General features: G+C 42.2%; 1 protein-coding gene and 1 pseudogene across 7 annotated transcripts in view; both read left to right on the top strand.

Annotated features, from left to right (window-relative positions):
• The window catches only part of GATAD1 (GATA zinc finger domain containing 1), a 57,521-nt gene that overhangs the window by 3,934 nt on the left and 31,259 nt on the right, over positions 1-22,328 (top strand). For 2 of the 7 annotated variants that reach the window (XR_010120066.1, XR_010120068.1), the window contains exons 2-7: positions 7,230-7,355; positions 9,175-9,234; positions 13,572-13,755; positions 16,599-16,636; positions 20,307-20,398; positions 21,956-22,028. Coding sequence is in view for 1 of the 7 variants with exons in the window: in XM_055272711.2 (XP_055128686.1) it covers positions 6,227-6,484; positions 7,230-7,355; positions 9,175-9,234; positions 13,572-13,755; positions 15,442-15,632 (819 nt within the window). In the remaining 6 variants the exon portion in view is untranslated. Of the gene's footprint in view, positions 1-5,918; positions 6,485-7,229; positions 7,356-9,174; positions 9,235-13,571; positions 13,756-15,441; positions 17,884-20,306; positions 20,399-21,955; positions 22,029-22,328 lie in introns of those variants that run through there. The other 5 variants (XR_010120070.1, XR_010120069.1, XR_010120067.1 and 2 more) reach the window with 5 other exon arrangements.
• LOC129479502 (mitochondrial intermembrane space import and assembly protein 40-like) lies at positions 660-1,076 on the top strand (annotated as a pseudogene).

Here is a 22,328-nt window from a genome sequence, read left to right as displayed (position 1 = left end):
CTTATCAGCACTATATAAAAACCTCAAATAGTTTCCTGTCACACTGAAAATAAAATCCGAAGTCCTTACTTTGGCTATCACAATCTGATGCTAAAACTCAACAAGAAAGAAAAATTGTAAGTCTGCGTCACTTATGAACATAGATGTAAAAATCTTAAACAAAAGAGTAGTAAACCAAACCTAGCAATATGTAAAAGGGATAATACATCACAACCAAGTTGGGTTCATTCCAGGAATTGCAATGTTAATTTAACATTCAGAAATCTGTCTATGTAATCCACACATTAATAAAGGGAAAAAAACATGATCATCTTGTAGAGAAAGCCATTTGATAAAATTAAACACATTCGTGATAAAAATAGGAATAGAAAAGAAGTTCCCTAACTGATAAAGGGAATCTACAAAATCTATGGTGTTAGAGGTCAGGATAGTGGTTGTTTCTCCATAAAGGGCAAGAGGGTGACTTCTGGTAGTAATGGCTATTTCTTGATTTGGTTGCCTGGATGTCATTGCTTTGTGATAATTAAACTATATACATATGAGTTGTACACTTTAGAGTATGGGTATCACACTTAATTTTAAAAGGTTGTAAAAAAAAAATGGGGCAGCTGCTGTGGCTGCTTCTGCAAAGCCTAAGCACTGGTCTATATGCTGCAGCCATGTCCTACTGTGAGCAGGAAGGGAAGGATGGAATCATATTTGTGACCAAAGATGACCACAAAACTCTAAGCAATGTAGAGCTGGTGGCTGATGACCCCAGCGATCCATACTCAGCATGGACTGATGCCGCCAAATGAAGACATTAACTGGAACTGCCCATGCCTGGGGGAATGGCCAGTGGCCCCTGTGGGGAACAGTTCAAGTTGGCCTTTTTCTGCTTCCACTATAGTGCAGAGGATCTCAAGGTGAAAGACTGTGTAGACCAATTCTAGGTCATGCAGGAATGCATGTAGAAATACCTGGACCTCTATCCCCAAGAGGATGAGGAGGAGGAAGAGGAGAAGTCAGCAGAACATATAGAAGAAACTTCTCCCACTGAGGCCACTGCAACCAAAGAAGAGGTGGGAACAAGTTAATGAAGGCCACAAGGCACCGGGCTCCAGTCCTTCCACTACAGAGTGATACAGGCCTTTTGCACAGTGACTTTCAGTCACCTCCTATTGGGAGAACCCACCCCCAATATTTGAAAGTAGGTTCTTTCTATTTTCCATGTGTCAGCTGGCTGAGAAATAAACAGAAAGAGTACAAAGAGAGGAATTTTACAACTGTGCCGCTGGGGGTGACATCACATATCTGTAGGACTGTGATGCCCGTCTGAGACTCAAACCAGCAAGTTTTTATTAAGGGTTTTAAAAAGGGGAGGGGGTGTAAGAACAGAGAGTAGGTACAAAGATCACATGCTTCAAAGGGCAAAAAGCAGAACTACTAATAAGGGTCTAACAAAGATCACAAGGCAAAGGGCAAAAGCAGAAATACTGATAAGGGTCTATGTTCAGCAGTGCAGGTATTGTCTTGATAAACATCTTAAATAACAGAAAACAGGGTTCAAGAGCAGAGAACCAGTCTGACCACAGATTTACCAGGGCGGAGTTTTTCCCCACCCTAGTAAGCCTAAGGGTACTGCAGAAGACCAGGGCATATCTCAGTCCTTATCTCAACTGCATAAGACAGGCACTCCCAGAGCGGCCGCTTATAGACCTCTCCCCAGGAAGGCATTCCTTTCCCAGGGTATTAATATTAATATTCCTTGCTAGGAAAAGAATTTAGCGATATATCTCCTACTTGCACATCCGTTTATAGGCTCTCTGCAAGAAGAAAAATATGGCTCTTTTTGCCCGACCCTGCAGGCAGTCAGACCTTATGGTTGTTTTCCCTTGTTCCCTAAAAATCACTGTTATTCTGTTCCTTTTCAAGGTGCACTAATTTCATACTGTTCAAACACACATGCTTTTCAATCAATTTGTACAGTTAACACAATTATCACAGTGGTCCTGGGGTGACACACATCCTCAGCTTACGAAGATAACAGGATTAAGAGATTAAAGACAGGCATAAGAAATTATAAAAGTATTATTTAGGAACTGATAAATGTCCATGAAATCTTCACAATTTATGTTCCTCTGCCGCAGCTCCAGCCGGTCCCTCCATTTGGGGTCCCTGAATTCCCGCAACACCCTCCAAGAAAGTGTCATTCCCTCTGTTGTCCTGTGCACTGTAATGCACAAAATAACTTATTTTGATGATCAGGGGTCTTGGCCTCTTGACATACACACTGAAGAAAATGGGAGTTGTGTTATGTGCGTCCTACATAAACATGTCAGCAATTGTGGCCACCACTTTTTAATTCTCTTTTCTCAGATTGCCCTGAATTTTGCCACTTTGAAGTAATGTGCTGAATAATCTCAGCAACCAAAAATGATTATCCAGGAATGATTCTTGTGAGTGAGCTCATTTACTCTGAGTTATTATATCCCTTTCAGTAGATTTTATACCCCTTTAGGAAATGTAAGAAGAATAAAAACATCTTCTTTTAAAAATGCTGGTGTGGGGCCATGCCCACTAGAAGAGGCCAGATGGTCAGATAGGTATTTCCCCAAACCCATCTTGACCTTGAGTATGTGAGGGGATACTGTACTTCATTCCTGATACATTTTGGTTTCCATGTTGGCACTGAGCTCTTGGTTTTCTGCTTGGATGGTGGAGATTGGGGCCCTTCTATTCACAGTCCCTTTCTAAGTGAAGGGAAAGGCTGGTTTTTGCTGTTCCTTGTGATTCCAAAAACCCTGGTTTGCGGCCCATGTTCAGGCTGGCTCTCAGTCTGGTCAGATGCAATGTTCTTGAGAGGTGGGGACCTGATTGTTACCATAGTAGCATCCAAGAGAGGAAACAGTGTGAATTAAGTGCTCAAAAGGAAGCACGATTTACAAAAAAAAAAAAAAAAAAAAAAAAAAGACTTGCAAGGAAAAAGCTGTAAATCTTCCTAATCATCTAAGAAGATTAGAAGATACAGCAGCCAGGGACTGGGGAGCTGACAAGGACAGAGGATGAAGATGAGTGGGATGAGGAGGAATTGAGAAGCCTGCTGTTGGGTGGTTATTCAGTTGGCCCTCCACAGCCATGGGTTCCACATCCACAAACTCAACCAACCACAGACCGAAAATATTCTCAAAAATAGATAAATATAAATATGAACAATATGACAATAAAAATAAACCAATACAGTATAGGAACTATTTATATAGCATTTATTTCATATTTGGCATAAGTAATCTAGAGATGATTTAAAGCACACAGGAGGGTGTGCATAGGTTATATGCAAATTCTATGCCATTTTATATAAGGGACTTGAGCATCTATGGATTGTAGATTTTGGTATCATCGGGAGTCCTGGAATCAATCCTCCATGGATACTGAGGGACAATTGTACATGTGGATGTTGACCTGATCCATGGCAGTGTCTGGTAGTGGAGAGGAAGCTGGTGAGTTATGGGCCAAAGTTTTCAGTGAATGAGAGGGAGTCACTTGCAGATGAGTTGCAAGGAGAGGTATATGTTCCCAAATGGAGAGACATTCAGGAGCATGGAAATCAAGTGCCTAGATTTCCTCACACTGTAGGTGAGGAAAAACTTCCTCCTCACCATTTTTTTTTTTTTCGATGGAGTCTCTCGCTCTGTCGCCCAGGCTGCAACCTCTGCCTCCCAGGTTCAAGTGATTCTCCCACCTCAGCCTCCCGAGTAGCTGGGATTACAGGTGCCTGCCACCACACACAGCTAATTTTTTGTATTTTTAGTAGAGATGGGGTTTCACTATGTTGGCCAGGCTGGTCTTGAACTCCTGACCTCAGGTGATCCACCTGCCTCAGCCTCCCAAAGTGCTGGGATTACAGGCATGAGCCACTACGCCAGGCCTCTTCTCACCTCTTTGGTTCTGTGGCTGGGCATGGGAATTAAACTAAGACAGATTTACTGGAAAAGGCATAAAAGTTTTAATATTTTTGTACATGCACAGGAGCCTTTGTAAGAAAAATAAAGACCCATAGAAGTTACTAGACCCGAAAGCTTATATGTCCTTTTAAACAAAGAATAATAAATTGCAGGGATGTGACAAGACAAAGGGGCTTGGGCTAAGGCTGGCAAATTGTGGGAAAGTGACTAAGAACCGTATGTAGAAAGTTAATGGAAAATATGGGTTATAAATTTTTGTAAGGTTTTGTTTGTAGATTCATCTCAGTGGCAACTCTGCCTCTGGCAATAATATTCTTCTCTTCCTGATACAGAAAAGGCACCTTTCACAAGGGAACTTTTATGTTCTGCTTCAAACAGAAAGAAGGTGGTCAGAGAGCCTTCCCTGCATCTGTTTTTGCTCCATTGCCTCCGGCTCAGAAGAATCAATATGCCAAAGTGGCATATTTTAGGATGGCAGGCTCTAAACACCTTCAGCATTGTTCTAAAATGAGACAACGCTCTTTACCTAGTCTCCTCAACCACTTTTACAGTTGGCCCTAATCCCCATAACAGATCTGGAAACTTATTTTTACTGTTAGGGAAACTGAGATTTAGAGGGGGGGTGGCTGAGCCACAACCCACACCCCAGAGGGCTGCTCCAAAGCCCTCCTCGAAATTGGTGCCAAGGGCAGCAGCTATAATGACAGCCAGTCCACATGGAAGTGCCTCCGTTGATCACCAATTAACAGTAAAATCTGATAATATCTCATTCCAAGGTTGTCATAAGCACTAAATGTGGTTTTGTGACATAATAGGCGTTTGTTTCTCCCCACTGCTTCCCACCACAATATATTCATCAAGACCTTTCCAAGGATACTAAGTCTAGGAAACCCGGGATCATGAAGAGAGGGCATGTTCTTCCAAGTGAGGCTGAGGAGAGACTTGTTTGTCTGGCGAGGCCTGTACTGACTAGTGACATTAAAAGAGGCGATCTGACTTCTCATACTGCTCTTGTCCCAGGCCTGCTGTTTGTCAACTGCTGGGTCCTCAGAGCCAAAACTCTTTTCCAACAGTTTTGAATTGAATAACATCCAGCTATTCAATTTTCTTCGCATTCTCTAATCGGTATACTCTTGAGTCCATAGGACTTGCAACGGTATTACCCAATGGCTGAGGAATGTGCGCTTGACATCTTAGGCTGTAAAATGTCTCAATTTCAATTTCTAATACATAAATGTCAGTGGATGGCATTTTCTGAACCCCTTGTCGATGTCCGTAAATGGCATGCTCTGAATTCAACTAAATAAAAGTATAGACGCAGGGGAGGTGTAGGGGGATGTCCAAATTATAAATTTTAAGAGTGTAAAGAGGTCCTAAGTAAGATTGCCATCTTTTATTTATTTATTTATTTTTTGAGACGGAGTCTCACTCTATCCCCCAGGCTGGAGTGCAATGGCGCGATCTTGGCTCACTGCAGCCTCCACCTCCCGCGCTCAAGAGATTCTTCTGCCGCAGCCTCCAGGGTAGCTGGGATTACCCCAGAGCCCGCCACTGAGCCCGGCTAATTTTTGTATTTTTAGTGGAGAAGGGGTTTCACCATGCTGGCCAGGCTGATCTCCAACTCCTGAGCTCAAGTAATCCGCCGGCCCTGGTCTCCCAAAGTGCTGAGATTGCAGGCGTGAGCCACCACGCCAGACCTGGATTGCCAGATTTAGCACATAAAAATACAGGACCCCCAGTTAAACGCCTCTCGGATAAACCATTATTGCATGGGATACACTCACGCTAAAAAAATTGTTCGTCGTTTACCTGAAAGTCACATTTAATTGGGCGTCCTGTATTTTACCCGGCAAATTCTAGGCCTGAGACCAAAAAGTTTGAGAACCGCGCCCCTAGGCGACAGCAAGCGGAACTGCAGCAAGCTCCCAGTAATTCCGGGTGCTGCACTTCCGGTCAGGCGGTCGGGCTGCGGCGCCCTGGGGCCGGCTCGCCGCCGGAAGTCTCCGCGTCCCCGCCAGCCAGATCCCGTTCGCCGTCCTGCTTCCCAGTGCCTCGGGCCTCCCGGGGCTGGTGCTGGGCGCCGAGCCAGCGGAGCCGGCGGAACCCGCTTCACGCCTCCACGGGTTAGCGCCAGCGGCCTGGTCCCTTCACGGGCAGCTCGGTGCCGTCGCCCTCACAGCTCTTCCTATCGCCAGGAGTGGCGGGCCGACCACGGGGCGGCCGGGCTACCGTCCGCCATTCCCGTGTCTCTGCGCCCGCGGGGGCCGCCCGAGCCGGCCACCATGCCGCTGGGCCTGAAGCCCACCTGCAGCGTATGCAAGACCACATCGTCCTCCATGTGGAAGAAGGGAGCGCAGGGGGAGATCCTCTGCCATCATTGCACTGGCCGGGGCGGCGCGGGCAGCGGGGGCGCAGGCTCGGGGGCGTCTGGAGGCACTGGGGGCAGCGGCGGCAGCGGCGGCGGCGGCTTCGGCGGGGCGACCTTCGCCAGCACCTCCGCCACCCCTCCGCAGAGCAACGGGGGCGGGGGCGGCAAGCAGGTGAGCCCCTCCAGCCCCTCCCGCCGGCGGAGGCCGACCAGGCGCTAGGCGGGAGGGGACGGGCTAGCTGGCAGCGGGCGGGCCCGGGCTTCCCGGATCGCCGTGCTCCTGCCGGCTGGAACGTCCCTCCCCACCTCCTACTGAGATCTTTCGTTTGGCCCATTCCGAAGCACCTGTTACTGTAAGAAATTCAAAGCAATAAGAACCGAGATGTAAAGCCCTTAAGAAAATCTCAATATACACACGTCTACACAGTCGCAGGCGCTGGACCTCATTCCTTGTTAAAGGTTTTGTCGTATCAGGTTATGAAGTAAGATTATTATGTCATTATTGTAAATGGCAGCTTAAGTATTCCGTTGTAGGAGGCGCCATAACCTACTACGTTCTCTGGCCTTAGGGAGTAAAGTTAAGTGTTTTTCTCTATGTAGACACAACAAATGAATAGTGTTTGTCTTGGTCAAGACTGACTCCTCCTCCCGCCTCCTGCCCTATTACAAGCAGGTCACACCTTATGGAGGCTCTGGAGACGCCTGTCAGCGAGCTCCAAGATTCCGGGTGCTGAAGTTCCGGTTTTACTTAGCCTAGTTGCTGTAATTACCTCTCTTGAAAAGCAAAAACGCACTCTTAATTGTTAAATGCTCTTATAAAGTACATACTCTGGGATCCTTGTAAGATGATTGTATTGCAGCCTTTATACACTTTTTACTTCTTTCTCTTTTTGTTCTTTAATTTGTTTGTGTAACAGAGTAAGCAGGAAATTCACAGGAGGTCTGCTCGGCTCAGAAACACTAAATACAAATCTGCTCCAGCTGCTGAAAAGAAAGTCTCCACCAAAGGAAAAGGGAGAAGACATATATTTAAATTGAAAAATGTAAGATATTTGTGGACAGTGTCTTTTACTGTAATGACGTTGTGTGTATCCTGCCACTGCCTTCATTTCTCACCATTGAACTTGGACTCTGCCCTTGGTAGCCCTTCCTTAGTATTCTGGGGAATGGTCCAGACTCCCCAAAAGGGAATGAGCTCTGTTGCAGGAGGCTCACTGTTTATAAAGTTAATAATACTCTTTCCTTTTTTTTTTTTTTTTTTTAAGCTTTTATTTTTTCCCCTGGAAAATATAAAATATGGGTTTAAAAGAAACATCAACCTTGAGCCCATTTTTTGGGGTTCTCTGTGGAAAGGAAGAGGAGAGATTATGGTTCTTGATGTGGCCAGGTACACTAAGAAAACTTTTTTTTTCATTCTTTAAAAATCTAAGTAAATATTAACACTAGAACTCATCATTTGCATATTTATTTGTTATTAAAGCCCCAGAAAATGTATCTTACTGACTTATGATGATGATGTATTTGATGAATATGAGTCAAAAATTTTGCTAAGCCTTATCTCCTCTTCTGCTGTAAGAAAAGAGATTGTTGAAAGACCTGTGCTGGAAATAGTTGAAAGCATATTTTTATTGCAATTAATTCTCAGTTTTTATAAACAAGGGATAATGTTCAAACACAGTGGACAGTGCATTATGGACTATTTTTTTAAGTCTCAGTATGATATTCTTTTCTTTCAGAACAGGAATGTTTCACTTACCCATAAAGACGTTTCTGAAGTTGGGCATATTTATGTCTAAAACACAAAGGGACCCTGCATTAGACTTATGCAGATGGCAGACTATTTTCTTTTTTTTTAATTTAATTTAATTTTTTAAAATTTTACTTTAAGTTCTGGGATACATGTGCAGAACGTGCACATAGGTGTACATGTGCCATGGTGGTTTGCTGCACCTATCAACCCATCATCTAGGTTTTAAGGCTCGCATGCATTAGATATTTGTCCTAATGCTCTCCCTCCCCTTGCAACCCATCTCCGACAGGCCCCAGTGTGTGATGTTCCCTTCCCCAAAGTATTTTCTTATTCAGAGTAGTTGCTTCTAATTTATTTAAAATTTTTATAATTTAGTTAAGTGAGGCATTTGTTGATTACACAAAACATGTTATTGATATTTGTATCACATATGCACTTTTTTTCCTTTTAAGTATGGTATACCATGTTCTCAGCAATTATTTCATTATCCTTTCTCTGCAACCCTTTCTTCAATGGTACTAAGCAAGACACATCTAGGGAGGCCTACTTTCTATGTTGTGGCATAAAAGTATGTATTGAAGCTTTAGTAGGGATTTCAAAAATGGTTGGATGGTAGCAAATTACTAAGAACTCTCAAAGTTTCTAAAGCCTTAGTTCCAGCTTGCTAGAAAACCGATGTTGAGTATTATGGCTAGTTCCATAGTTGAGTTGGAAAATGTCTTCGAGGAGACACTTTTTCACTTTGTATTCATCTGTACATTTTTTATTACTTGCATTCTGTCATGCTCCGGCTATTAGAGCAGGTGCATTTTTATAACTGGAATGTTTATGTGTAGTGAAGCTCTGAGAGGACTTCGCATTAGATCTCAGCAGCATAATCAGAAGCTTGCCCTTTGTCTCAGCAATTTTTAAGCTAATAGTAGCAGAAATTGCAGTGGAAATAGACTGCTTTGCCACAGCATTTAGAAAATAATTTATCTTTTTATTGCAGTTCTTGTCACCAAACAATACATTTTAGTATTTCTCAAATTACAGAACTCTCATAGGGCTGGGAAAATGCCTGTAGACACATACATACTATGAATGTGCTAATGTTTTTTGTATTTTCATAGCCCATCAAAGCTCCTGAGTCAGTGTCCACTATAATCACTGCAGAATCAATCTTCTACAAGGTAAGCTTTTGTAGAGTTACTGAAGGAAGAGTTGGGCCTAGTGGGTAATGTGCCACTAAAATGTTGGATTAGTCTAAAGATCTCTGCTACTGTTTATTTGTATAAGGTGTGAATATACTTTTTGTTCTCTTCTTAGCTGTTTTCCTGCATAAGTGGCTGTTATTAAAACATCTCATCTAGAGCTGAAGTGGGAGGAGAAAGTGCCTACTGACATATGATGTGAGGATCTTTAGTATTTTTTTTTAGTGTAGATTGTAGGAATTATTCTTAAAATGCTGATTGTATAGTGTGGAGCCATGGAAGAGTCAGCCGTTAGTGTGATGGCATTGAAGAATGAGAAGGACAGAGACAGGATTTGGACTAGTAGAGGTTGTAGACTGTGGTGTCAAATGGGTAGAGTAGGCCCAGAGATTCTAAAATGCCTTTAAGTGGAGTTGAGCTGAGTAAGGGCAGTAGTGAGGATTAACACCTACTAGAAATCCATAGTGAGAGGAATTCCAAGATGTTTTGATAAAAGAATGAGGAGGTCAGGTTTCCTAGGGCCAAAGTCCATGGACATCTGATACCTCAGTGAGAGAAGTGACATTGTTGTGTTTAAACCAGAAGTCTTAGGAAAGGAATTAGAACATAGACCCCCAAGGCTCGGCAGGCCTGGCATGGCACAGGCAGCAACCATTGAAGGCTATTTGGTGTTTTGGGATCTGAACTGTCATTTAGGGGACAGTGGTGTGAGTTAGTGCTTTATACTTGACCCAGGTGGACTGAGAAACTCAAGTGACTTTGCCCTTAAGTATACTTTTTTTTAAGCCCACGATCTATATAGTCGAAGTCTGTTCCTCCCCACAGGGGTACACTGGCACTCCTCAGCAGGGCTGGGAAAAACCAACAACAAAAAAAAGTCTGTACACAGGCAAACATCTCTCTTATTTTTCCAACATTTAATACATTGTTAATAAAATATCTAAAGTTTAGCAAACAGTTGCTATGTATCAGTGTCTGAGCATTTTGCATGCTTTATTTCATTCGGTTCACTCTGAGGTGGATACTACTATCCCCATTTTCTAGATGAGAACATTGAGGCACAGCGAGGTTAATTAACTTGTCCAAGATCACTTAGCCAACAATTCATGGAGTGAGGCAGTCTCATGCCAGAGCTTAAGCCTAGAGCATAGTTCCTGGCTCTACAGCTTTAGCAAGTGACTGGCTATGTGACGAGGACCAACCTCTCTAATGTCGCATCTGTAAAACAGGAATTGTAAATAGTTACTACCTCGGTGCGTCAAATGAAATCATATGTGTTAAGTACTTAGCAGAGTAAGCACTCAATGAATAGTAGGCGTTATCACATCTTCATATTTGTGCATTACTTTCACATTTCACAGATTAGGGCCAGAAGCAACTTGTCGAGCTACGGGTTTAGTGTACTAATGATTTCCATGTGTGTCTCCATGGAAAGGCATGTGGGACCTGTTATTGTGACTGTCTGTACTTTCGTATTGTTGTCTGCCACCCATGTTTATTAAATGATAAGGACAATAATGCAACAAAGTAGTCAAGTAATGTTGCAAATGCCCAGTATTGTGGTGGCTATCACAGCAGTGCCACTGGCAGGCAGCACCATGGTGGCAAGCTCAAGAGGTCACTGCCAGCCATTGAGCTAGAGCCCAGATCAGGCATGCAAGAGGAGCCTGAGTGGGAGCCACTGGGAATCACGGCCAAAAGTGTGACCACCCAAGACCCAGAATGGCTGAGTGGCCTCCCTGGAGCATGGCAGTAGCAGAACAACTCCATGAACTCAGATCTAGTGATGCTTAAACTAGTGCTGTTCTCGTGTGTACCCCTTTTCTCCACCAGAAACCTTGAATCCTCTCGGCAAATGAGGAGACTACTCAGGTCAGTGACTTAGTCCTGTTTGGTGTTATATATGTGTACACAACACAGCACATATTAATAAATACCTATTATGTGCCAGGCACTGCCTACCACTGGAATCTTTCACTAAGACATTGTCTTTACATTGCATTTCTGCCTTCACACTATGAAAGCAGATGTTTTGGATTCATATTCATTCAGCATACTTTTGAATATGCTGTGATGTGCTTAATAAGCCTATGATAAGCAAGTATTCTCATTTAGAATTTGGGAATATTGATTATACATGTGGACAAAGCAAACCATAAATGCAAACTATTTATATGATAAATAACTCTGGGCTAATGGCTGGGAGGAAGGACCAGCTGTTGATGGGTAGGAACTAGCAAGTAGCAGACTGTGGCCTGCATAGACCAGACCCATCCATAGTGACCCAGATGAAACAGCCACCCTCAGACACTTGGATGAAGGGTCCACCAGGAAAAAACTCCTGGTCTATCAGGTGCTATGGTACAGTTCAGTTACTGGAAGTTATTTCCTCAAAAGTGTTTTTATGGTTGAGATACACATTCCTACAGCTTTACCTGCTGCCAAGTCCCTGTTTCAAGGGAAGCAGCAATGAATTTCACTGTTCCCGTAGTCAAGAACAGTATATCTTACCAAGAACTACACCCAGTTAAGGAGGTGCTGGATGTCATAAAGATTTGGATCAACCATTATGGGTGTTCAGAGGAGAGATTATTTCTAGCTCAAGACCCAGGGAAGAGGACATAGGATGGATATCAGAGTCATAGGGAGGATTTAACACAGGACATACACACGTTAGTTAGTTGGGTATAAAGTGGAACAGAAATGAATGAGACACAAAGCCTTGAATGCCAGAAATACTAGTAGTCCTGTTGTGGAAGGATATAAAACTCAACTGGGAGTGGAAGAGAAAGGCGGCAGTGAGTCTAGGAGATGTACAGTAGGTTGAGGTAAACATATCCTGAAGACTATAATGCAAAGATTATTTTTGGTTTGAATTTGTTTTGGTTTGAATTCATGATATCTATTTTTCTATTTTCTTTGAATGGATGGTTGGGGAGGGTGGCATGTAGAATGCATTCTTACCAAATCAACATGATTTTCTTTTTTTTTTTTTTGAGACGGAGTCTGGGTCCGTCGCCCAGGCTGGAGTGCAGTGGCGCAATCTCGGCTCACTGCAAGCTCCGCCTCCCGGGTTCACGCCATTCTCCTGCCTCAGCCTCTCCAAGTAGCTGGGACTACAGGCGCCTGCCACCACGCCCGGCTAATTTTTTTGTATTTTTAGTAGAGACGGGGTTTCACCGTGGTCTCGATCTCCTGACCTCGTGATCCACCCGCCTCGGCCTCCCAAAGTGCTGGGGTTACAAGCGTGAGTCACCGCGCCCGACCATTAGCATGATTTTCAAGGCAGTACAGAGAAAGACTGCTCAGCTGATGTAGGAGCTTTGGCTGCAGTCTCTGTGGCTTTCAGCAAGCCGTTTAACCTTACTGCCATGACTGTGGCTAACAAAGTAGGGATAATACGGAGCACAGAGGATTTTTAGGGCAGTGAAACTATTAACTCTCTTCGTATGGTACTATAATGGTGGGTACATGTCATTATACATTTGCCCAACCCCATAGAATACACAGCACCAAGAGTGAACCCTAATGTGAACTCTGGTCTTTGAAGATGCTGTGTCAATGTAGGTTCATCCGTGTAACAAGTGTACCACTCTAGTGGTGGGAGGGGGTTATTGATAATAGGGGAGGATGTGCATGTGTGGGGGTAGGGAGTATATGAGAAGTCTCTCTACTTCTGCTCAATTTTGCTGTAAACCTAAAACCTCTGTAAAAAATAAAGTCTATTTTTTAAAAAGTAGGGATAGTATTACGGCAATATAAAATCAAAATACTTTATGAACAAATGTTTTCTCCAGATGTAAACTGTCATATATGTACCCTCGCATGTGTATGTATAATTTTCATTCAAAAGTGAAACAACTTTAGAATTGGCACCAAACATATAAACACTGACACATTAGACTATCTCGAACACCTTTTACTGACCACTTTGAATACTTGCTTACCTATTAAGGTTCATTCATAGCTGTGATGTTCCTTTTTTTTTTTTTGAGACAGAGTCTTGCTCCATTGCCCAGGCTGGAGTGCAGCAGCAAGATCTCTGCTCACTGCAAGCTCTGCCTCCCGGGTTCACGCCATTCTCCTGCCTCAACCTCCCGAGTAGCTGGGACTACAGGCGCCCACCACCACGCCCGGCTAATTTTTTTTGTATTTTTAGTAGAGACGGGGTTTCACTGTGTTAGCCAGGATGGTCTCGATCTCCTGACCTCGTGATCCGCCTGCCCCAGCCTCCCAAAGTGCTGGGATTACAGGCGTCAGCCACCGCGCCCGGCTATTTTTATTTTCAATGTGGGATTATCTTCTCTTTCCCCCAGGGAGTATATTACCAAATTGGTGATGTTGTTTCTGTGATTGATGAACAAGATGGAAAGCCCTACTACGCTCAAATCAGAGGTTTTATCCAGGACCAGTATTGCGAGAAGAGTGCAGCACTGACGTGGCTCATTCCTACCCTCTCTAGTCCCAGAGACCAATTTGATCCCGCCTCCTATATCATAGGTAAGTTTGACAAATGGCACAGGTTTTTTTTAACTTAGTTAACTCTCCAATATTATGTAAAAGAGTGTGTTAGTCAGCTTGGGCTGTCAGGACACAATATCACAGACTGAGCGGCTTAAACAACAGAAAGTCACTTTCTCACAGTTCTGGAAGCTGAAGTCCAACATCAAGGTGCTGGCAACACAGATTTCTGGGGAGGCTTTTCTTCCTGGCTTGTAGACGGCCACCTTCTTGCTGTGTCCTCACATGACCTTTCATGGACTGAGAGCTCTTTGGTGTGTCTTCTTATAAGGACACCATTTCTGTCACATGAGGGCCCCACCCTTATGGTTTCATTTAACCTTAATTGCCTCCCTAAAGGTCTCATCTCCAAGTACCATCACATTGGGGTTTAGGGCTTCAACCCCTAAACCCCTAAATTTGGAGGGTGGCGGGGGGGATGCAATTCAGTCCATAACAAAAAAAGCATGAGTATTATTAAGTACAAAAAAATTAGAGAGCTTTATAGAAAATACAAGGCATTTTATGTAGCTGAAGTGAGTGCTATCAGTTATTTTGAGTTAGAGCAATGTGCATCTACTAAGAAGTGACATGGATAAGATTTTTTCAGAGTGACCCAGGGTTAAACTGTACTACAAGAATTTATTGCCCACTCGGTTATTTAGGTTACTTATTTATACAAACCTATTCAAAAATAATTTAGAAAAGAACTATCCCAGTTATTCCATACTTGCAAATTCTCAGTATACATGCCTCTGCATGCTACACATGTCATCTTAGGCCTTTATAGTATAAAGGCTGATAGTTGAAATGGCAGCTGCTGTGCTTTTGTTAATTTCAAAGCTGCCAAAACAGTTTTGACATAGACTCACAAGAATTTACTGATTAATACAATTTTAAAAGTTTTCAGATTTTTAAAGTTACTTCAGACTTTTTAATCTTTTTGCAGTGAGCATGCATCATTACTTTTGCATCCTGAGAACAAGCATAAGTGTTTTTTTGGAGAGAACTCCAGGGACAAATAATATACCACTGTTATTCTCACCTGTATGTCAAGTTTGATACATTACCAAACAATTCTAGCCTTCTGCTTATAAGTACATAGAATTTTTATTTACCTTATCTATGGATCAGGATCCCACAGAGGCAGTAGTGTATCAGAATCACCTTCGGGATTCCTCTACTGCCTCCTCTTTCTAATCCCCAGATTCTGATATGCATCCTTGTCCTACAGTGAGGCAGCATGGCATAAGGTCAGAACACCAGTTCTGGAGCCAGACTGTCTGGGTTCACAGCCCGCCATTTACCAGCCGTGTGACTTTGGCAAATTTCTTAGTCTCTCTTGCCTCACTTTCCTCATATGTAAAATGGGAATAATAATAGTGCCTACCTCAGAAGGTTGCTGTGAGGAATGAAGGTATTGATATATGTAAACTTAGAACAGTGTGGGTACAAAATAAACACGATGCAAGTGTTCAATCACTGTTTTGGGGAGAATGCCATATTCTATAAGCCGTTAAAGAAGAAAAAATGATTAAGAATAATTTCAAAGTAATGCATTTTTCAAGGGCTAATGCCAGGTTGCTCCCAGAGTGGTCTCTCCCAGTGTCTAGAAATTTTAACATCTTATGAAAATGATATATATGGTCAAAAATGTATTTAACCTTTCCCTTGGCTGCCTTCCAGGGCCAGAGGAAGATCTTCCAAGGAAGATGGAATACTTGGAATTTGTTTGTCATGCACCTTCTGAGTATTTCAAGTCACGGTCATCACCATTTCCCACAGTTCCCACCAGACCAGAGAAAGGCTACATATGGACTCATGTTGGGCCTACTCCTGCAATAACAATTAAGGAAACAGTTGCCAACCATTTGTAGTTCATAAATTAAAACTGGGTTTCCAGGCCTGGTGTGGTGGCTCATGCCTGTAGTCCCAGCTATTGCACCACTGCTCTCCAAGCTGGGCAATGGAGTGAGATTCTCTCTCTTAAAAAACACAAAAAAACTGGATTTCCAGTTCTCTAATATTCTTAGTACCACAAGATATGTCATAGGTATCTTTAAATGAAATTCTTAGATGGAAAAGTGACTAAAAAGTTTTTTTCCTACTACCTAGTAATCATTAGATTGTTTATTACTGGTCACTTAGAAAATTAAAAGGGATAGGGCCAGGTGCAGTGGCTTATGCCTGTAATCCCAGCACTTTGGGAGGCTGAGGCAGGCGCATCACCTGAGGTCGGGAAGTGGATCACCTGAGATCAGGAGTTTGAGACCAGCCTGGCCAACATGGTGAAACCCCATCTCTACTAAAAATACAAAAATTAGCCAGGTGTGGTGGCATGTGCCTGTAATCTCAGCTATTTGGGAGGCTGAGGCAGGAGAATCGCCTAAACCCAGGAGGTGGAGGTTGCAGTGAGCCAAGATTGCACCGCTGTGCTCCAGCCTGGGCAACAGAGTGAGACTCGTCTCGAAAAAAAAAAAAAAGGCTGGGCACAGTGGCTCACACCTTTAATCCCAGCACTTTGGGAGGCTGAGGCAGATGGATCAGTTTGGGAGTTCAAGACCAGCCTAGCCAGCATGGTGAAACCCTGACTCTACTAAAAATACAAAAATTAGCCGGGCGTAGTGGCGCACATCTGTAGTCCCAGCTACTCGGGAGGCTGAGGCAGGAGAATTGGTTGAACCCAGGAGGCGGAGGTTGCAGTGAGCAGAGTTCGTGCCACTGCACTCCAGCCTGGGTGACAGAGCAAGACTCCGTCTCAAAAAAACAAAAAATTAAAAGGGATAGAATATAATGAAATGTACTTTGAACTTAAATTATATTCTATATGTGTATCTTCCTAGGCAAAAGCTGTAATTTCCAGAGAGACCATTAGGAACAGGTAGTATCTATTTTTCTCCATTATTTATTTCTAGAAACTCATAAAATGGATTGTATTTTTCTATAAGAACAAAATATTAATTAAGGTATAGATGACTGACCAAGGGCTTAATCAAATAAAATGACTAACAGTATCTATCATAAAGCCACACAAGCCTTATGTTCACATCTCAAAAATGCTGTGACAGTTTTTTGGCTGCTTTAACCATAAGAAAAGTGATTGGCGGATGATTTTATTAGCCCAGGCTTTTAAAAACTTCCATCTAGGCCAGGCGCGGTGGCTCACGCCTGTAATCCCGGCACTTTGGGAGGCCTGAGTGGATGGATCACTTGAGGTCAGGGGGTTCAGGACCAGCCTGGCCAACATGATGAAACCCTGTCTCTACTAAAATACAAAAATTAGTTGGGTGTTATGGTGCATGCCTGTAATCCCAGCTACTCGGGAGGCTGAGGCAGGAGAATTGCTTAAACTTGCAGTAAGCTGAGTTCGTGCCACTGTACTCCAGCCTGGGTGATAGAGCAAGACTGTCTCAAAAAAAAAAAAAAAAAAAAAAAAAAAAAAACAAAAAACTTTCATTTAATCCTTCTATAGCAAACAGGCATTCAGAACCATTCCATTGATCTTAATAAAGCTGCTCTTTACTGTTTCTAGTCAAAAATGAGACTTCCGATCAAACCATAAGATTTTATCCTGCAGATAGTCAGCTTCAGCAAAGCCACAGAGGAAACATGTTGAGATCAGGCTTCCCGCTTGATAGTTTCTTGACTACCATTAAAACGAAGATTGGGAGGTCATGAAAGTCATTGGTAGGCCATTAGCATTCATATCTTTAAAACATCTACCCTAACCATCTGCTATGGACCCATAATAAGAAGCCTGTTGTATATGAAATTGTCTAGAATTCAGGTGCAGGTCTTTGCCAGTTCAGTAAGGGAGCAACATGTAAAATGAAGGAGTGGGGTGTACTCACTTGCCTCCTCTTCTGTCCTGATTTAACGAGCATTTTTTAACCCTGGGAAAATTTGCAGAATCTAAGTTGATTGTAATGACTTTGAACTGCAGCGGCTTTAACTCTTACCCTTTTTCCACATAGTTACAGTTTTTGAGTTGGAAAGAAACAACTGTAGGTAGCTACATGTACATAATTATCTCTTTATTCACAAAGGGTACAGTAAAATTGATTGTAAATAACTTTTGAAGTGCTAATATTCAAAACTTTTGGATTAAAATGTATTTTTCACAGTGTATTTACTTTGGATGTATTTATTTCATTTAAACAATTTAAATCGGGCTCTTTAACCAAAAATGGTATTTAAAACCAAAACAGAATAGTACTTAGAATTTGGAGTAGAGGCCGGGCACAGTGGCTCACGCCTGTAATCCCAGCACTTTGGAAGGCTGAGGTAGGCGGATCACCTGAGGTCAGGAGTTCGAGACCAGCCTGGTCAACATCGTGAAACCCTGTCTCTACTAAAAATACAAAAATTAGCCAGGCGTGGTGGCGTCCGCCTATAATCCCAGCTAGTCTACTCGGGAGGCTGAGGCAGGAGAATCGCTGGAACTCGGGAAGCAGAGACTGCAGTGAGCTGAGATCACGCCACTGCACTCCAGCCTGGGTGAGAGGGCATGACTCCATCTCAAAAAAAAAAAAAGAATTTGGAGTAGATTCATCATTAATAAGTAATAGATTTTAGGAAAATCAAGAAATGGCTAATAAAATGAACACAATGTAAAATATTTATTAAAATGTAGACTTTAAAAAATCTATAAATTGATCATCTGTTTATAAATTAGTAGATGGTTGTATACCATCTTTTAAAATAAAGATTGAATTTCACCCAGTGTGATGGTTCCCATTGCTTACGTTTCTCCTGCTGATGCTGGACCTGATACGGCCCTGGTCTGTGTTCCCAGCCTTGTCTCCTCATTACCACTAAAATCTTTCCCCTATATACTTGCCTAATTTTTCTGGCTCTGAGCCCTTGTTCATACTGTTCTCTCCAATTCTACCTTCCAAAGGCCTTTCTTAACACCTTCAGATTCTTTCTTTGAGATCTTTCCAGATTCCCGTGCCTTTTTGAAATCAATCTCTATCCTATTGTCATCACATTTAAGTTTCTACTTCCATCATCCTCACTCCTATCCCTTTGTTCCTGGGAGGGCAGGGATGCTGTGTTTTATTTACTCATCTTTGTAACTTCCACATAACTTAACCCAGGTTCTTGCTTATGGGAGATGCTGAGTGTAGGGTCTGAATTAGATACTGTTAACTAAAATGCGTGTTGATATTAACTTTGGCTGAAACTTGTGAATAGTCAAGTAAAATTTAGATTGTTATATTCTGTGTTAGTATTAGATTGTTTTTAAGATTGTTTTAAACAAGATGTTTTTAAGATGAATTTTAAATAGTTCTCAACACAAATAAAGCCTAATATGAGCATTTGAAAGAAATTATCCCAAACCATTCCAGTTCCTGGCTGTGAAAGGCTTTTCCAGGCCTAATAAGTTTTCCACTTCAGCCATAAGTAGGTGAAATCAAATGAACAATAGAGGGAAATGTATTTATTTGCTTTATACACATGCATGTGTGTTGTGTCTACATATAAACATTGCACACGCTTAGAAGGAAGTTTCTGTCATGCCCAGAAAAGGGAGAGGCATTTTTGTGGATTTTGTCTGGCTGCCCTGGGCATGTTTGAAGAACTGTGCTGTTTACTTCATACCAGGTGTGTGAGCCATACCTTTGGTAGGAGGGTATACCTCCTACACCCAAGAAATATAAGCCAGGAGAAGGTCTGTGCTGAGAGAAGGAACCCAAATGACCCACAAGAGATGGGCCATTAATTATTGGGTCAGATGCACAAATGCACGGTAATTTATTTAAGCACCTCTTCAAGGAAGGTTGCTAGTAATAGCAGAAAGGTTCACAATAAAAGAAAAAAGCAGAATGTAGAACTGTATGATAGCAATTCTGCAAACAAGAAGCATCTTTTATAAAAGATGGAAGGAGCCCAGGCACGGTAGCTCATGCCTGTAATCCCAGCGCTTTAGGAGGCTGAGGTGGAGGATCACTTGAGCTGCAGTGACCCATGATCGTGCCACCACTGCAGCCTGGGTGACAGAAGTGAGATGTTCTCTCAAAAAAAAAAAAAGACGGAAATTCCTCCAGAATTTTAACATGTCAACAGAGGTTTTCTGCAGCTGCTTTTTTCAGCTTTATACTTCACAGTATTTTCCAAGTTTTCTCTAACAAGCAGTATTTTCCAAATTTTTTACAATAAGCACACACACACACACACATTTGTTTGCATACTGCCCAACTGGTGGTGAACAACCACTGGCTTTTAGTCTATACATATCTAGAATATTTTATAAATAGTAGTTCTTAAACCCTTGAAAGGGAGTAAATGACCAGCTGAGGAAATAAAGTCAGTGATTTCGTTATTTTCCTATATTCACATCATGATTCTAGGAAAGAACTTGGGAGTGACTTCCTTCAGCTTCAGCCACTCCTGGGCCAGGCACATGCTTAGCTCTGTGGTAAAGGTCACCAGCTTCTCCTGCAGGGTGCCTGTGTCATCTGAATTGGAGATTTGGTGAGGGTAAGAGACTGATGTAGGTTCGAGTTTTTCTTTCCTGTCCTCCACTTGAAATCTGTCTTCCCTTCCAGACTGCCTGCCCTGCTGACTTAAGGCCCCAACACCAAACACAGAAGCAACAGCCTTACACAGAGCGTTCAGCAAGCTCCCACGATTGTGTAAGGTAAAGTTTCCTTTATAGATTCTTTATTCTATATTGCTCCTAGTGGTTCTGTTTCTCTGATCAAATTCTGGCTGTTAACAGTTGCTGAGACTCTGAAAGAGAAGGCAAGGAACTACTGTTTCTCGTTATAAACTGTTTAGAATTATTTGGCCATCTTCTTTTTGCTATGAATATGTAGTACTTTGATACATTTTTTAAATTAAAAAGTAATGAAAGAGATCACATAGGGAAAGATAGATTGGATTATTTTTAAAGTTTATATACTAAATTGAAAAGCAAAGAATAAAACGGGAGAAACAGCTCCCTCATGTGGCTGTTGGCAGGAAGCTTCCGTTCCTCTCTCTGGGCCTCCACAGGTTTGCTCACAGCAAATGATCCGTGACAGAAAGACGCAAGTGCAGTTGCACCCAAGATGGAAGCCACCATCTTTTCTATAACCTAATCTGAAAGAAGGGACATACCAGCACTTCTGCCATATGCTGTTGGGTCACACAGACCAACTCTGGTACAGTGTGAACACAGGACCACACAAGGGCGTGAATTCCAAGGGCAGAGACCACTAGGGACCACCTCAGAGGCACAGAGGGACACCCTATCCAGCTGGTGGCTGATGTAAATTAACATAGCTTTTTAGAATAGGAATATGTATCTATAATCTTAAAAGTATTAAAAGTACTTCTTGATCCAGTAATTTCATTTCTAAGAATCCATGCTAAGAGGATTTAAAATGTGGACCAAAAAATGGGTATAAAAAGAGGTTGTTTCCGGTATTTAAAGTTGTGAAAAACCAGAAACAATCTAAAGGTCCAACAATAGGAAAATGAATTTTGATATTTTTCTAATAGAATTTTATGCAGTCATCAGAAATACCATTTACAAATAATTTTTGATAACACAAAAAAATGTTTATAAAATGTTTAGTGTAAAACCTGGACACACCTACATAATGATTCTGATTTTGTAAAAAAACAAAAACAAAAACAAAACACACACATATACACATGCATACATATGCATATAAAGAAAACTGGAACAAACAAAATAACAAGCATAGTTGGAATTACAGTCATTTTAATATTCTTTATGCTTTTAAAAATTTTGAAGTTTGTATTACTAGCATCCACTACTTATGTAATCAGGAAAAAAATACAACTTTAAAATAGATATTTAGGTCCAAAGATGGTAATCTAAATGGTGTTACAGGCTGAATGTGTGCCCGATCCCCTTGCCCCAAGTTCATATGTTAAAGCCCTGGCCCCCAAGGCAATGGTATTAGGGGAGTAGGGCCTTTGGGAGGTAATCAGATTTTGACGAGGTCATGAGGGTGGAGCCCCCATAGTGGAATTAGTGCCCTTTTAGGAAGAGGAGAACAGACCAAAGCCTTCCTTTCTCTCCTCACTATGTAAGAAGACAGCCAGAAGGTGGCCACAGCCAGGAAGAGAGCTCTCACCAGAACCCAAATCTGCCAGCACCTTGGTCTTGGGTTCTCAGCATCCAGAACTGTGAGAAATGAATGTGTGTTGTTCAAACCACTCAGGCTGTGGTATTTTGTTACAGCAGCCCGAGCTGACAGAGATAGATAGAAACAACACAAGGACCCTTCAGCAGACGAATGGATGATCAAAACGTGGTAAGGTCGTGCAGTGGGATATTATTCAGCCATAGAAGGAATGAAATTCTGATACATGCTATAATGATGAATCTTGAAAACATGCTAATTGAAATAAGCCAAACTTAAAAGGACAGATATTGTATAATTCCACTTATATGAGTTAGTTACCTAGAATAGGCAAATTATGTCATAGAGACAGAACATTAGAGGTTACCAGGGTTGGGGGAAGAGGGGTATTATGGGTACAAATTTTCTGTTTGGAGTGATTTTGAAAAAATTTTGGAAATGGGTAGTGACAGTAGTCAACACGATGAATGT

This window comes from Symphalangus syndactylus, chromosome 3 (genome assembly GCF_028878055.3).
Source record: "Symphalangus syndactylus isolate Jambi chromosome 3, NHGRI_mSymSyn1-v2.1_pri, whole genome shotgun sequence".
Lineage (NCBI taxonomy): Eukaryota > Metazoa > Chordata > Mammalia > Primates > Hylobatidae > Symphalangus > Symphalangus syndactylus.
The sequence above is the reverse complement of the archived record's forward strand: the minus strand, read 5'-3'. Positions and strand labels throughout refer to the sequence as shown.